General features: G+C 43.9%; 1 protein-coding gene across 3 annotated transcripts in view; it reads right to left on the bottom strand.

Moving 5' to 3' along the window:
• The window catches only part of kiaa0825 (KIAA0825 ortholog), a 118,968-nt gene that overhangs the window by 77,801 nt on the left and 23,730 nt on the right, over positions 1 to 17,437 (bottom strand). For 2 of the 3 annotated variants that reach the window (XM_034595290.1, XM_034595292.1), the window contains exons 8-15: positions 15,743 to 15,825; positions 15,357 to 15,614; positions 9,382 to 9,659; positions 8,501 to 8,651; positions 6,219 to 6,409; positions 3,837 to 4,043; positions 2,883 to 2,993; positions 919 to 1,058 (exon numbers count right to left, since the gene is read on the bottom strand). In XM_034595290.1, coding sequence (XP_034451181.1) covers positions 919 to 1,058; positions 2,883 to 2,993; positions 3,837 to 4,043; positions 6,219 to 6,409; positions 8,501 to 8,651; positions 9,382 to 9,659; positions 15,357 to 15,614; positions 15,743 to 15,825 — 1,419 coding nt within the window. The remainder of the gene's footprint in view (positions 1 to 918; positions 1,059 to 2,882; positions 2,994 to 3,836; positions 4,044 to 6,218; positions 6,410 to 8,500; positions 8,652 to 9,381; positions 9,660 to 15,356; positions 15,615 to 15,742; positions 15,826 to 17,437) is intronic. The other variant, XM_034595291.1, reaches the window with a different exon arrangement.

Raw genomic sequence — 17,437 nt, 5'->3', positions numbered from 1 at the left:
GCCAGCTCTATAATGAAATAAGTGTAACTTATATATAGATAATTAATCCATTGAAAAAAATGATTTGTGTATATATGTTATTCATCCCGAGGAAGCTTAATACCATGTTGTTCCCAGTATTAGCAATCTATGAATAAGTTCCATTAAATTTTTCACAAGTTTCTAACTTTTAATACAGCACGTAAAATTAGTAGGTATATACCCGTACGGGGAAGTGCAGTAGCTTATGTGAGTGCAGGCATTCAGTCAAGCTGTTCCTTTTGTCTGTCTGCTTCCTGGTTAATTAGCCCGTCACCGTGATAACACGCGAGAGTCAGCGCTTCCAACGTTGATTTACGGCGGCGTGCGGGGAGAAGCATTGCAGAGCCTCTGAGCCAGACTCAGACCAAGCGAGAGAACGAGACAGTGAGAGTTGTTATTAATGAGGTCGCTATAATGTGAATTAATGTGCGAGTGCACAACAGTCTTTAAAGGTTAGACTGTTGCTGGTGCGGAGGAGAGAAGAAGGGAAGGGAAAATCTTTAAAGGTCAGCTCGTGTGCTCCGCCCGGGCCTGTTGAGTGTTTATTACTGCGCTCTATTGATTTAGTGATGATGATGACCAAGGTGAAAATGATGATGATGGCAAAGATGCTGATGATAACTTCATAAAATAGATAGAGCTCATCTAAGGTCTATATAATTCGCTTAGGATCTTAGAGCACTGTAATTAAGACGCTGGTAAACACCGACCCACACATAGCTCCTGCACGATCAGCTCTGCGGGTCCAGAATTATATAAAAATCCTATTAAAGAGTTAAAGGAAGTCTAGAAGATGGAGAAGATGAAATTAGGCTTGCACATAGAAAAAGTGTATGTATGCACTTATTGTTCCCTTATTCCATTAACATGTACCAACTCATACTCTGAGAGACTTACGAGAGTTTTCAAGGAGTATTCTGGGCAGGTGACAATCTCCTTCCAGCAGCACTCTTAGTAGCAACTTGGGATTGCATCCGGGGTTAGAGGTCAGCAGCCTCAGCTGGCAGGCAAAGGCTGACTGGCCCATAAGGCCGTCTCTGAGAGTGGAAAACAGAAAGACAAAGTTGACAGTTCTGCAGTGTCAGGTGAGAGTACAGATAGCAGTGCATTTAGCAAGAGGCAACAATGGAGGGGGGAAAAAGCTGCACAAGTGAAACACAAAGACGGGAGTCACAGTTGGTTTGAAGGACAATCTGGGAGGAAATGGTGCTCATGCCACGAGCATAACTTCCCTCAGTGTCACTCACTCCTGATACAAGCTTAGTCTGCAAATGCCTTTACTCTCGCTCACTTATAGTGTGCACCGGGAAGGAATTAGCTCTAATCTTGGCCAGCTAAAAGCAAATTAACATTTGGGAGACAGCCAAATACATGAATATACAGCAGTACCCCACTCCTACATCTTTTGTATAAGCAAGAGGCAGCAGGCAGCTGTGGGTAATGAGCCGTATCCTTGGTGTGTGTGTGTGTGTGTGTGTGTGTGTGTGTGTGTGTGTGTGTGTGTGTGTGTGTGTGTGTGTGTGTGTGTGTCTGTGTGTCTGTGTGTCTGTGTGTCTGTGTGCATCTAAGTGTGTGCATGTGTGCACCCTTCACTGCCTATGATCGTTGTTATGCACGTGCACAAGTGTGAGAGCATGCTAACATGCATGTGTGTGCCTGCATGTTACTTTATACATCTCAATAAAATCTAATGGAAGGAAAGGACAGAGTTTGTCTGAAGAGCGAGGAGGCGGGAGGCTGTTCAGGGGGTATCTGCCCAGAAATTAACCATTCTATTTGAGCCAGAGAGCTGGAGCAGGGTGCACCCTGCTGCTTGACTGAGGAAAACTATTCCTCGATCTGACAGCGCAATTTATGATGTCACTGGGACTGCAAATCCAGAAGAAATCCTCTTTTAACTGCTCTGATAAATCTACTCGACTACAGCGCAGGGTCAGCTTACGGAACCGAGGCACATAGAGACACAGATGCAGACACACACACACATATGTGCAAAGGCAGAGCAGAGCATGAATGTGGGCAAATGCAGAAACGCACAAAAGGCCAGAAAATATAACTTCAGATGCTTTCTTTAACAGCAATGCTGGATGATATATGTATGTGCTTTGTGATTTTATTATTGTTTTATTTAATAACCATAACAATGGGTTTTACTTTAATGGTCTGGGGAGAGATCTGGCCAAAGAGGCCGGGTCCTGGGCGAGGACCGGCGGATCTGGCCGCGGGCCCACTGGCAGGCCCCCTGGCGCCTTCGCATGCAGGCAGGAGGTGGGAGCAGAGAAATAAATAGGTCATAAAAATAAACTAATTTCAGCTCTCCGATACTTAGGAGCAGGAGAGCGGGGGTTAGTTTGATTTGTGCTCCATCAGCACGCAATGACATCACCTCTGGCTGTGTGGGAGATGAGAGGGGACTGCACCACGGAGGTCACAACGGTAACTGGATGCACATGTACTCCGGCATGTGCACATCTGAGCATACGCAAGCACATGCACACCACAGTGCTCTCTGTTGACACCTCATGTGTAAAGCAAACATCATAAACATAAATAAAATAAGTGTCTGCCGCAACAGTAGTTTTTTTTGTGTGTGCATCTGTGCTGTATTACCAGACCAACTCTAGCTTGAAGCTATGAGCAAAATCTGGTTTTACATCTACACATTCAGTATTTGGTTCCAACTCCACACACACACACACACACATATGGTTCTCCACATACAGTGGGTGGAGGTGTGTGTTGACGGATTAGCATACCAGAGTGTGCGTGTGTGTGTGTGTGTTTGTTTGAGAACATGCATGCTGCATGTGTACCTGCTGTATGACGGGTGATAGATGGTGTGATGGGTGTGCTTTACATACCGTATGGCCTGCGCCGTGAAGAGGTCAGGGTTGATAGCGTTTAGCCAGTGTACAAAAGAGCTGTCAGGCTGCTGTGGCATGGTTTCCTTTGCAGGATTAATCATAAATGTCCTGGAGGAAATGAGATTGCACGGGACAGCTTTTAACAATATATTTTCAATATCCCAAAAAGGTCTACCTGCACCTCTCTATTGCAATAGTGCTTCAGGTAGTGATATCATCACTACCTTGTAATTTGCTTTTTAACATAAATCTGGTGTCTAAATTCATGGTCATTTAGGAAACACTTAGTTTCAGTCTCAGCTTGTATAACCACATGACCATCTCTGGTCATTTCAGTACAAAACCAATGATATAACAAGAAGGACACTCAGAGAACGCACACCTCCTCAAAGGCTAACGGCACATCTCACCATGTTAGACCCTGTTCAGACCTGGTATTAACATCCACACTTAGTGATCCAATCACAAGAGGTCAGCTCTACTAGTACAGGCATGAAGGCACCCATATGCGACCTCAATGCGTCCTGAGATCCGATCCCTCAGACCAGTTGGGCGATGGTCTGGGACGCATGTGCCAACATTTTATTTGCTTTGTGAATGCAATAAGTCTTTCTCACGCTCTTAATCTCTCTCTTTCTTTTAGTCAGCCTACACACACACACACACACACACACACACACACAAACAGATACACACACAAGCATTGTCATCGAACACATCCACAAACCTAATGCGGTCCACTTCTGTTGGAATCTGCCAGGACGGATGTTAGTACCAGGTCTGAACAGGGTCTTAAAGACAGTGATAAAAACCCTGCATCCCCATGTTTATATGGAAATTTCATGAAAAGCTGCACTGAAAAAAAACTAACCTCCCTGGTGGAGGTAATTCAGAGTTCATATTTCACTGGAATGTAAGTTGAAAAACAGAAAACATGAAGCGCATACAAACCTATGCAGCAAAGTTAGAGGAGCCGTGACAATGACGAGGACTGTCAGGAGTTGCCCACACAGGCTGTGGATTTGGTACGGCCAGTCTGATCCATCCGCGATTATGGCGATCGCTGACGAAGGGTTGGCACGCAACAAGGCCTCGGGACTTTCGCACAAACTCCACATGAGCTGCTCCACATACAGCAACATCGCTGTGATGTCACCTCTAGGACACACAGGGAGCGAAGAGAGAAGGTGAATGTGGAGATGAAAACGGAAAAGATGAGGTGGGGCGGGAATATGTGAGAACACGTGAAAAAAAAAAGCGAAGGAGAAAGAGGCGGTGAAAGTGAACGTCTCTGTCTTCAGAGGCTGGCACCCTCCATTACATCATGACATAACTGCCTCATTGCACAAGCAGTCAGACAACAGAACCTCCTGGTGATTTTACTGCTGGAAAGTTAAGTGTACTGCTGGCTTTGGATTTCACTATAAAAGTCACTGCCTTTACGTTTAAATGCCCATAAATCTGTTTCCTCAATTGGTTCGGGGAGAGCTGCTCATCATCGCTCATCTCCTCGTCCCTGCTTCCCTTTGGCCTGAATCGATATTAGGCACAAGGAGATGGGCTGATACAGGAGAGCTGAGGAGGCGTAAGAGGCCCAGTGTGAGATCTGTACAAATAGGGAACCTGGAGAAGCTTTGAAAAGTGATCTGTTTTAACTAGCCTTACACTTTATAACTGTCTCTTCAGACACACACGCATTTACCAAGCAACATAAAGCAGGCTTTGTGATGACATCATGCTACATGTGCATACTGCACTTCGTCTTGGTCACTCCTTCATCCGCCCAATGTGTTTCACAGTTTAACCTGTTCATTGTCATCATTCAGCTATTTGGAGGAGAAAAGAGACGATGACAGGGTGAAGGAACCTGCACAGAGTTGTTAAGTTAATTCCTAACATTATACGACCTCCACCATGAGGCCTACAGGAGCTGGGTGAAACTAGGACGGTGGTGATTATATATATATCAAGTAAACTTCATCGTGTACATTCATGTCGATTATACAGAGATGTATGGTGAGGACTGTAAAGTGAAAATTACGCAGTTTCAAACATCAAAGCTTAATCACTCACAGGGTTGCACACAATAGATCTACAGGGAGTTCAGAGGAATCCATTTTGATGGGAAACAAATATCACTCCTGAGGTTCGAAGCGCAATTCACACAACAACTGAGTGAAATAAAGTATTGCTGCAAGGTCTATTTAGTGGCTGTTCTGAAGGTTTTTATCATATCACATGATCAACATCAGCAGATGACGTATTCCTACTTGTCGTGATATACTAGGTGCTCTAATTTACATTTCTTTTCTAAGTACTTTAAGCACCTCTCGTCCTTGTTGCCTTAAAAGCTAAGGGTTTAGATTGCCTTCTCAACTGCTGTTTCCGAGGTCAAGAATAAACTTTGAACCTGTGCTGTTAAGCCAACATTAACAGGAAGTCTTTAAAGCTAAAGGACCTTGACGCGAGATTGCTTTCTTAATTACCATCCCATTATACTGCATGTCTGCTGAGCAGCCAGGATAAAATCTTCACTTACGGTATATGCATTTTGATATTGTGAAATTGATACTGGCATAACATGTGATTGTGTACATTTTCTATCAATTTTATTTGGAGGAAAATAACCAGAGGTGTGTGTTGGGTTTGGGCCAATCCATTGAATTAAATAGAGGTAGAAAATGAAATTGGTGTAAACTCTGTGAATCCAAAATTGCCATTAACACACTCGCATCCACAATCACCAATCTACATGCAAACACCGGGGGAACATGCAAACTCCACATTGATAGTCCCTGGCCAAGCTGGGAATTGAATCGGTAACCTTCTTTCTTTGAGGTGATGGTGCACCACCGTGAACCCATCTTGCTTTCTCAGCTTTTTGAAGCTTCTGTATGTAGGAAGCCCCTCTCTCCTGAAGGTCCTGAAATGCTTTGTCAGAAGTCCGGCTGATATTTCCATCTCTTTGTGATGTCATGTGACATCATAATGCTCCACATTTGCATTATGCACAACTAGAGGCTCGTCTGACACTCCCCATTACAAAGCCAAGTAAAGCAGGAGTGGAGGCCGACATTTTCTACAGGAGCTGGAAGCAGTTGACCAATCAAATGTCAAATATGTTTTAAAATTTGAATCAGTACAGAAAATTCAGATTGTTGAAAAATATGCATTATTATATCAATACATCCGTGTTTTTAAGTGTTTCAACAAAGCGTATGGACCCATTTTGCAGTGTAGTAATATTTGGGGTGCTATTATGTTAGTAGAAGTCTAGTTTGTAAGAATCTAAAAGGATTCTCAGAGAGGTCAAGATGGTAAACGATAGAATACCTGATTTGCAGATGTCTCTTGTATGAAGGCTGGGCCCGGGCGTATCTGTGCTCCAGTGTTAATAAAGTCTCTGACAGCACCTGGCCAAGCACATCCTTAGCAATCTCGGGCGGAAGGACTGCCCACAGGTCGCTGCGGAGCCCACACAGGAAATAGAACCACATCTGCACTGAGAAGGAACAGCGCTCGCCCTGTGGAGGAAAGCAGTGAGAGAGAGAGAGAGAGGGAGGGTAACAGATGAAGATATATTGTGATATGGACATTGACATTGAAGGGGGAAAAAAAGCAGAGAAGAGGAGATAAAAAGAGAGTGAGGGAGAAAACATGAAGGAAAAGAAAGAGGGAGACAGAGACAGAGGCAGTTCTGTCAACACCAGGATGTCTCAGTGGTCACGCCACCTGCACCCTGCACCTGGGTTTCTTCCCCCACTGGGATTTTAGACTGCTTTAAAGTCCTGAACTGGAGAACACATCACAACGGGCACACACATACACACTCACACATACAGAGGAATTGAGAACTATTCTGAATAAAGTGAGCAAAGACAAGCAATACTGAGAGGACAGATAGACAGAGAGAGAGAGAGAGAGAGAGAGAGAGAGAGAGAGAGAGAGAGAGAGAGAGAGAGAGAGAGAGAGAGGGTGAGAGAGAGAGAGATGGAGAGAAGGGGATTATTATCATGGCATCCTGCAGCTTTTTCAGAAAACGACTCATTCATTAAACCTTCCTCGTCTATCTCAACTCACTGGAAATCCACATTTAACCTTAAACAACGGACTGCTTCAGTGGATGGTGTGTAATGTGTGTGTGTGTGTGTGTTTGTGTGTGTGTTTGTGTGTGGAAGATACTGAAGCGTCCACACCTCAACTTCCTCATCATACCGTTCAGTCCCTTCTCAACTTCTCCCCACTTCACCTCCTCTATCTCATATTTTAGTTCTCTCCGCGCTCTCCCTCCCTCTCCACCCTGGAGCCAGTCATTTAGGGATCGCTCGTTGATGGGGAGCGTGACCAAGCTCTATGTCCGGGATTAGCCCCCCATCCTCCGCCTGTGGACTCAGCGGAGCAAACGCAGACATGGATGTTGGCTCAAAACCAAGGGCGGCTGCGACTACACGTGCGGCTGAGATATTCTATCCCTTCGTTTGAGTCAAACTTTTTTTCACCAGCCAGGTCAACTATGAACAAATTCCTATTAGGGATGACAACCTGGCGAGAGTGAACATTGAGTAAGGGACAGGGAATTGAGGATGGAATAAACTGCTTGTGTTTTACTTTGAATTTTGCATTTTCTTCAGACTCTAAAGGCAAAATTGTGACAAGAAAGTAAGCCAAGGTCAAGTTCTCATATGTTGTTACCAAGGCCTATTAAATATTTCTGAGCCAACAGTGTGTCAATATAAATATCAAATAACAAAAAGAAAGAAAAAGGCAAGCTGGAGAGGGGTCTCTCCGGAGCTGCACTGAGCTGTGAAAGAGCCCAGGCACAGGGCTGTGCATCCAGGAGATGGAAACCTGATAGATACAACTACACATACACACATCAAAAATACAGATACATACATACATACATACTCATAACAAATGAAACACACATCCCGGGATGCTGCTGCACACCCACACGTGCATTCATCTGCACAGATGCACAGCCATGCTTAAACAAAAGCACACACCTGCACACAGCAGGTCTGTCTGACACCAGTGACCCAGGGAGGGAGGGAGGAACAAAGGGAGGGAAAAAAGGCACAAGCGGGGTAAAGTAAGAAAGAGAGGCGAGGTTTAGATTGGTTTAAGGGCATAAAGGTAGGGGAGTTCCAGGGGCCCTGTGCTGTTTCCAGACGGTCCCAGTGTAGACTGCAGACTTCAGACAGCTGAATCCCTGGAGCCCCCGGGGCAGCATGGAAGCCACAGATGTTCTCAGGGAGCTCAGAGTCGAAGGCTCGGTTAGAAGAGGGAGCGTAGGAGGTAAAGGTGCATTGTGGGAATGAAAAGAAGAAGCAGGGAAAGCTCCAGAGTATAATTCCTTGAGTTCCTCGAATTCTACCGAACAAGTCTGCTAAGACACGTGGCATTGAAATTATTCACCTTTTTACAATGAATGTAATGAAATAAATACCAAACAATACTGGGGCTGTTTTATGTCTTACTGACTTTTTTTAATTTTAGTGGTAAAAACTTGTACACTGTTTTTTTATCATATAAGAGTTCAGGATAAATCATGTTTCAAGGCATCTTAGGTTAAAAAAAGAACATTAAACAAAATAAACGTCAGGGTATTTTACCTCGTAGAAGGGTTTGGGGTCAGCCCATTGGTGACTCTCTGCATCATGAAGAATGCAGGCAGTGCAGACCTGGACACAATAGCTGGTCAGCTGGTTTTTCAAGGCATCTACTGTTTCTTGGTACTTCTGTATAGGCAGTAAGGTCAGGGGTCTAGGCACAGAAGAAAGACATATTTTTTTAATCATATATAAAACCGATACGACAGTAAGAAAAAAAGCACAGATGGGGTCAATGATCACAATCTGTTAATTCAGATGCATAAATGACGACTGTTTATTCAGGGAGCCATCAAACAAACGTGAGGTGAAATGATTCGATGAAAGAACCGATGATTTATTGTGAAAGTTTAGTGTGACATTCCATATCCTTTAAATCTGCCTGCCTTGATACTTTCCAGAGAGAGGCGAGAGTTTAACGGGGGTGCAAGGAGGCTTAAAACCGGGGGGACTGAATGGTGGAGAGAGGAATTTATGACGAGAGGGGGCACAGTGCAGGTGGAGGGGTGCTAGGGGCCAGAGGTGGGACAACAGGGGCACCGAGGGCACCTGAAATGCCTTTAGAGGGGGATCCGCAGAGAGCAGAGGTTACGGGGGTATTATGAGGCATAAAAACTCACCAGATGTAGACATAATATGGGTGTCATTACCACCTGTCAATCATTTCCTCTCTTTTTTCGACTTTCGGGACCCCTCCTCTTGATCTCATTGTACATTTTCCTTGACATTTTAAAAACCTTTCAGAAACGTTCTGTTTTCTGTCCATATTTTTAAGCTCACAAACTTTGGATATGTCTTTAACCTATCACTTCTAGCATAATAAACACATCATATACCACTTCTCTCCCATTCCACAATAACAACAAGCATATGTCGTCCCTTACACTTTAGCTGCAGGAGTATTTGGATCTTTCAGCCTGCCGCGGTAGTGCTCCAGTCTTTGGTGCACATAAATGCAAGAGGCCAGCAGAGTGGGCAGGTTCTTCACAGGCGCAGAGGACGGTACCGCCAGGGCCCTCTCCTGCAGGCGGCCCAACACGGCAAACGCTGCCCTTCCACATGCCTCCACAAAGCTCGACCGCACCTCCAGGAGAGAGCTGTCTCTGCAGGCTGCTGCCAAGGGTAGTAAGGCGTCCAACTCGGCCACGATCGTTGCACAAAACTGAAGGGTGAGATGAGGGAAGGTGATCTCAGCAACAGAGGGACAATCTTTCAGTAAGAAGAGAAATGGAGAGAAAACCCACCAGTAATAGAACTCATCAGTTGTAAATAATGGAATATTTGCAAGGAGACATCTGAAAGTTAAGGTTTCAAGACTGAGCAGGGTTTTTCACATGGATCTTTCCCTCACATTGTGCAAGCCATTACAGCTGAGATGCTGTGCAGTTGTAGAATACAGATGTCTAAAACAACATGCCCTCCGCATAAACCTCGCTGCTGAGCATGCATTATTGGTATCAGGTCAAATAAAACCTTTACTTTGGAGGAAACTTCAGCACTTGTCTTACTTTATAGCACCACGTTAACCACATTCAAACAGAAAACGTTAGAAAGCGGTGGGGTGTCAGACGTGCTGAGAGGAAAGAAACAGAAAAGGTCAGGCAGAGGTTAGAGAGTGAGAGAGAGAGAGGGAGGAAGGGAGAGAGAGAGAGAGAGCTGTTTCAGCAATGTAAAATACCTACATCTTATTCTATTAACTGCCAGAGCAACAACCAAGACTTATCTCTTTTATCCACATTAGTCCTGGAGAGAGGCCTTTAGGGACGGGGCTGCCTGCACCTTGCTCTCTCTCCGGGGGTTGGGAGAGTGGCTGATCAAGGCGTATTGAGATAGTTGAGTGTGTGAGCTCGCAGAGACGCAGATAAGCATTCTGGGTATTAGCCGGCTCTTACTTAACATTGAAATCTTAATTTTTCAATTAATACAATGATAACACTGTGTGAATCAGCATGGTTGACACAATACTGCACTGATAGTTTATTCTTCACCTGGTGAAACAATTTTGCAAATGTGGCACTAGATTAGTTTGTGTGTGTGTGTGTGTGTGTGTGTGTGTGTGTGTGTGTGTGTGTGTGTGTGTGTGTGTGTGTGTGTGTGTGTGTGTGTGGTCCACGTATTACATTATAGAGACTTTCTTCCTTATGAGGACAAAAAGCAAGTCCCCATAACATAAATCATTACATTTTAAGGTGAAGACATAAGGTTAGGTTAAGGTAAGGTTAAGTTAGATGTAGGTTAAGGTTTAGATAAGGTTAAGGTTAGGTGGTAGTGCAATAGTTTTAACACATTTTCTGCAGACTGCAGAGAACAAGGCTCACATCAAGACACACACACACACACACACCTTGAACACCACTGCCTCCGCCGCCTCATGTGCTTCTTATTGACATTGCATTGAGCCCATGTGAAAGACGATCAGGCAAGTGCCAGGGAGTCACACATGTGTCTGAGTTTAAATCCAAATTTATACAGCCATACATGTGAGTTATGTGTCAGGCAGATTCTTAAAAATCTCCTTAAATCTCCTTCAAACAAAGCATATTTTCCATATTTCCTGGAACTATTAAGCCAGGTCACGCTGAAGGTAAAACAAAACATCACCATAACTCAGAAACCGCGATGCCAGTTTAATCAATCAATCAATCACAGCATGTATTACTTGTGTCTAGAATCATGCACTCTATTACTTGACTTAATGTGGAGCTGACTGGAAAGTTCGACATCCTGTCAGATCAAGGCTCCGGCGTGTGTACACAATTGACAATCTCACAATCTCTTTACACAATTTCCCGCAGAAAAAAAGCTTCCAGTGTGGTTAAAAGGCCTGGGAACAATGGCCGTTTGGACAATTAAGTCAATATCTGACTGCATGTAGTCATTAGGAGCTTAGCTTTGAGAGAGAGGGAGAGAGAAGGCGGAGGCAGACAAAACGCAGCAGCATTACCAGGGTGATGGAGAGAGCCTGGAGAAGTATCTCATACACGTACAGTGTTGGCGTGCACACGTACACACACACACCCACACACACACACACACGCACACATATTGAGCAGACAGTCATCCTCACATACACACTCACACAAAAAACAAACCGCACGCATGCGTCCATGCCGAAGTCAGACTGAAACCTTAACTAGCTAAGATCAAAGCCTGGAAACCCACCAGGACTATTGCAGCAAGGTGAAAGAGATTGTATGAAGTTTTTAAGTGCTCGAGAAGCCTGTTTGTGTGTGTGCTGAATTCGGAGCAGACAGACAAGTGCAGAGCTGAACACACAGGTGAGGGGTTCAGTGTAGTCTGAATACAGAAAAGGCACTTCTGTTGCTGTAATAGAGAGCTCGCATCAAGGTTAGAGGGGCCCACCCAAACAAGTAGAGTTCAATTCCAGGTTCTGACAGGAGGGCGAGTTCCAGCTGCTGAACGCAGGGTATTTGGCATTCAGCACGCACCTGACTGCCAATGAAAAAAAAGTGCACTATCTAAAGTACTCTGATGGATGAACAGTATCCTGGCAGCCTGCATATGTATAGTAATACAGACAGTGAAGTGGGTTCACGTGAAAAAAAAAGGGGGGATTGAGGTATGAACATATGAATATAAATGTGTGAAATATTGATCCATCATGATGCCTTTAAACCGGCCATATTTCACGCTCACATCTTGTACAGTAATTTGCTCTCTGCTCAAACACCGGAGCTAGTGTCAAAACAGGACAGGGGAGGGGGGGAAATATATATAATATCTCACGGCCTTGTCTTGGATGTCTGTCTGGCTCGGTGTTATTGAATGCAAATGCATGCATGTATAACCTTTGGGCTGAAAGAGCCTCATCTTTAAAGCGTTGACCTACACGTAAATATGTTGTAGAGGTTCTGAGCAAAGACAAATTCTGACACTCGTTAGTAATGAAAGCCACATCGACTGTCAGTGTAAGGAGCTGGAGGAGAGAGGAGGAGGAGGAGGAGGAAGAGGAGGAGGAGGAGGAAGAGAGAAGAGAGAAGAGAGGTGAGGCAGTAATGATAAGAGTCTGCACAGTGTGAAGAGGAGAGGTGTGGGTAGCAGAGTTGAGAGGAAGATGGAGGAATGTGACTGAAAAAGAGGGAGAGAGGGAGAATCAGGAGGAGAAAGTTGCTGGTTTTTCAGAAATAATAAAATTAGCAGGAAGATTTAGGGCGTTTTCACACCTGACAGTCTGGACCAGGGTCCGAACCAAGGTTCATGTCTTTGTTACATTGTTTACATTTAATCTTGTTTTGGTTTCACATTGTAATTTAGAGGGCGGACTAAAGACATTTGTTTGACTTACGTCCTGTCGCCATCACCTCCTTGAGCTGCGTTTACCTATAGTTGACATTAACTGGTAAAAAGTAGTCGTTCTGTGTGAACTGAAAAGATGAATTAACCGCTTTGTTAGTTCCATTGCAACTGTAATATCATTATGGTATTACTACCAGCCTAATGGACGTCCTTGTTGTTCAAACATTATATGGTTGGGGGCAAAGACAAGCAGTCCTGCTATCCGCTTCAGCTTCTTTTTCTTCTCCTATTGTTTAATGCCGTCTCAACTCCCTGCAATTGGTCCAAAAGTCCGAACTGTCCAAGTAAGTGTTTTCACGCTGCAAATGATCCGAACCATGGATCAGTTTGATCTGGACCGAGACCCCCTCTCTTTTGGTCGGACCAAATTTAGTTCGGCCTGTTATTTTGGTTCCGCCTAAAGTTAAATGTATGATGTTCTGGACCAAGCGAGGTCGGTGTGAAAGAAAAAAAACAACATGGTGTCTCAAACACTAGGGATCCTAAGAAGAGTTAGAGCACTAAGCCTGGTCTCACATCAGACACTGGACTCTCTCCTGAGAAAAGTCCATCTCTGGTGTCGACTTCACCTCCCCCTGCCTTTTCCCAGGCCCTCTCTTCTCATGGCTCCTCTCGCACTATCCCTTCTTTATCCTCTTCTCTACCCTCTCCTCTTTGCCTTTGTGATTCATCCTCTGTATACATCTGTATCATCTGTATACCCTATATACCTCCCCCTATTCAGCGCCCTTCTCTACACACCACCTCATAATAACACCCTTACTGGTTCTTGGTTTCCTCCCGTCTCTCCTTTGTCCCCGGAGTCCTCCCCTTTAAGTAATACTGATGACTCTTCCCAAGGCCCTTTCTGATCCAGAGTGTCAACTGTGTCGAGCCCAAATCATTTGGGCTTTCTATTATCGAGGGTGCTTTCCTTTGGGGCTACAAAAACCATTAATCTCCCCGGGTCTGGTTGGTGTGTGTAGACCTGCATTGTTCAGTCAGGTGGATAAAGGAGGATGAATGGAACAGAGACAGCAGGGTGTATGGTAAAACATGCTCATGCACACGGTATATTAGGGACGGAGAGAGGGTTTCTAAAATCAATGCAATATTCCCAAGTTGAGTGGATTCTTTTTGCGCTTTTTCTTTGAAATTTTAGAAAACGTTGAATCAGAAAAATAAAGGCAATAGCAGTAAACTATACAAGCAGTACTTGCTGATGTTGATTACAAAGATTAGTGTACTTTTACTTTCATGCTTTACAGTTCACAAAGGCTCCTCATACTACAGTCTGTACTAGTGGTCATCTGGAATGCTGCATCTGTCTTTACTGAAGCACCTTATGGCATCTCTACTGTCTGTGGGCAGTAGTTTTCGAAAGTCACGAGTTCATTATTTCTATTTAATGCTGTGAAATAATGAGGAGGCGTATTAAGTCATCTTAATTAAGTCAGATCTGCTCCATGAAGAAAAATATCCTAAAGTCCTTTAACAGCTTGATCAAAGGAACACCTAACACTAATGACTGGTCAGCATCTGATTATTTATGAGCATGGGAACACAACTTGATAAATCTTCTACTCTACCGTCTAAACTGCAAACTTCAGACCTGGAAATTGTGATGAAATCCACCATTAAAGCTTCACTGCAAATCAGGAAGAGACAAAGGTGAGCTAATGCACTTTCCTGACAGAAAAAAGGAAACAATTCAGTCCTGTGCACCACTGCTTTTGGAAACATGAACCTTTGTCTTTGCTACTAACTTTGATGGTCAACTAACATTAAATATTTGGCTTTCTTTCCAGGGAGCGACTTGTAAGAGATAATGTTTTCACCCCTGTTTGTTTGTTTGTTTGTTTGTTTGTTGGTGTGTTTGTGAGCAAGATTACATAAAAACCACTGGACTGATTACCACAAAGCTTGGTGTGGTATGGGTAAGGGAAGAACTCATATTTCATTTTGGAGCGCATCTGGATCAGGGGGCAGATCCAGGAATTTTTTTTTTATCACTTTCTTTTACATTGTACAATAGGGTTTTCAATGATTTCCCAGGGAATAATTCATGGATCATGATGAATAAATAATCAGGCACATTTATATAACTGATATCTATGAGTGTGTTTAGAGCAGGACGGAGGTGAGTGCCATTCTAGTTTAATCTGAATTAGTTTGTTTATCAGCTGATGTTGTGTCTAGTTACAGTCGCTGTACTTAAAAATGTTCCTATAATGTGTTTTTTATTTAGGTATAAAGCCTACTACTCTGTTACGTAAGGATTACAGTTTGTGCCTTTGAGTGGAAAACTAAAAGAATAGGCAACATGTGTTTTCCCTTCTGTTTTCTGTATAACCTGCAAGGAGATTCAGTTTCCATGCTCCTCACTGTGAAGCCCTCAGACAGTGTTGACCCACCTGTCAATAATTTAACTCGTGTATTGTGCCTCTTCTGGAGCGCATTTGTGTGTTTGTAATGCACCATGAAGAAATCCTGCTCGGAGCCATGTCATCAATCAGATCTGTTCAATATTAGATAAACTATCCCACGTTCTGCCCGAGAGTACCTTGGCAATCATTTTGGGAGTCTCCCTCTCTGAGTGTGTGTGGAAGGAGTCCTCTCTGAGAGGTGTGTGGCCGGCAGCGTTGGCGTTGTGTCCAGTTGTGCGACACAGGGTGAGAGAGGTGTGTCCTGAGGAGTATAAGGCCTCTTCCTGCTGTAGACTCTTGGCACAAACATCGTCCAGCACCACTTTGACACAATGCTCCATGTGAGGGACCAGCCCCCGAAACGCCGACCTCCAGTTAAACTCCAGCACCTGTGCCTGAAAAACAGGAGACGAGCCGACAGCAAATTATTGTCTGAGTGCTGCAAGTTATGATATTGAAAAGATGTGATTGAAATAGATACTTTCTCTCAGGGCGGAAAGGACCACATGCGAAAAAGACTCACCTCTGGTGTGTGGAGTGTTTCTGCACTGGATTTCCTGCCATCTGTTGTCGTGTCTGAATCCTCTTTGCTCTTCTTCAAGATGCCTGAATGGCCGATAAATATTTTTAATGGAAAACGCTGTGTAATACATCTTAAAAAAGACATTTAACAGCAACCGTTCCCGGTCAAGCTCTCATTTCATCTCAGTGAAATCCCACGAGGGAACTATAATTATACAGAAGATATCCCAATTTGAAAGTGAAATGCTGTGTGGTGGGTGTCCGTAGCATCCTCCAAATCTATGCATTATTTAGCACGACTATTTCCATATCACACATAATTTGCTGTATGATCTTATGTGTTAAAAGCCCTGCGCCAATGCCAAGTTCAGTTACATGAAAGCGAGCGTGTGTAACTCTGAGCCAGATATGGGTCACACTGCCCCCTCCGCCCCCCCCCACTAGCCAAATGAGACACAGTGACCAGCATATGAGTATAAGTGCACATGCCTTAGAGGGAGCAGAAAACAGGCAGTAAATGCTAATGGTGACGACTTCATAAGTCTAAATTTGGGGCTTAGAGTTGATTTGAACCCAGATAGGATCAACTGCATATGGGGTAATTCCATGAGGGAAGATTGTGTGGATGTGTGTGTCTGGGTGGGTGGGGGGGGGGATGCAGGGGGGGGCAGGGGAGGGGGGGGTGGATGTGAAGACAAGCATACAGGATGTTGGGTTGGGTTGCAATTAAAAAGCGTGAAACATCAAGGCCGCAGTTTCCTAATCAGAAGGCGAAGAGTAAGACCCCAGGCGAGGCAATTTACCCGAACAAGAATACATGGAATGGAAGAAGGAGGAAGCAGCAAGCGCATCACTTTTTGACCTTTAAGCCCATCTGATGAATTTCTGGTAATTAAGCTGTTTGATTGCCTGGAATTAATGATTTGGATAACTGCCCTTTAAAGGCTGTTTACCTCTCTGTAAATTGAGCCTTTCTGCAAGTCTTGTTTTTGTAAATGTAACCTTTATGGAAATTACTCCATGCACCAAAAGCTTTCATTTAACATCTCAGCGACGGCAGTTCAAAGTAGGGAGAGGGGAAAAGGGGATGCTAAAGGCTTACATAACACCAAAGATAATTCCCAACTCAAACGGCACATTTCTTCAGACGCAACTCAGATGTGTTGCTAGAATAAGTAACAATGTGTGTGTGTGTGTGTGTGTGTGTGTGTGTGTGTGTGTGTGTGTGTGTGTGTGTGTGTGTGTGTGTGTGTGTGTGTGTGTGTGTGAGAGAGGCATGACTACAGACAGTTTATACATTTTGAGGTCCCCCCACTGTACCCCCAACAAACTGATGAAATAAAGTCTATACTTTAACTATTTACATATTCTCATTTACATATTATTTATTAATTATCTGTTTGATAATTTTCTGAGAAGTCTAACTCAAATTAATGGACTAAATAATAGTGTTTCCAAAAATATTCACCAAACTCACTTTGATATTTTTTGACCAAACAATAGTGAGTCTTAGGGATATTGGTCTAAATCATATTAAATCAGACTTTAAAATGTCTGCCATTATAAAATATAAATCTAACCTTAGGCCACTAAGTTCAGAGGAAGAAATGCAGATAGCTCAATGTCAGTGTCCTCTGTGGGAGCTTTAACCCCTATTGCATGTCTAATGTGTGTAAACACGTGTGTTTTGGAGGGG

The sequence above is a fragment of the Hippoglossus hippoglossus genome, chromosome 9 (genome assembly GCF_009819705.1).
Source record: "Hippoglossus hippoglossus isolate fHipHip1 chromosome 9, fHipHip1.pri, whole genome shotgun sequence".
Classification (NCBI taxonomy): domain Eukaryota; kingdom Metazoa; phylum Chordata; class Actinopteri; order Pleuronectiformes; family Pleuronectidae; genus Hippoglossus; species Hippoglossus hippoglossus.
The sequence above is the reverse complement of the archived record's forward strand: the minus strand, read 5'-3'. Positions and strand labels throughout refer to the sequence as shown.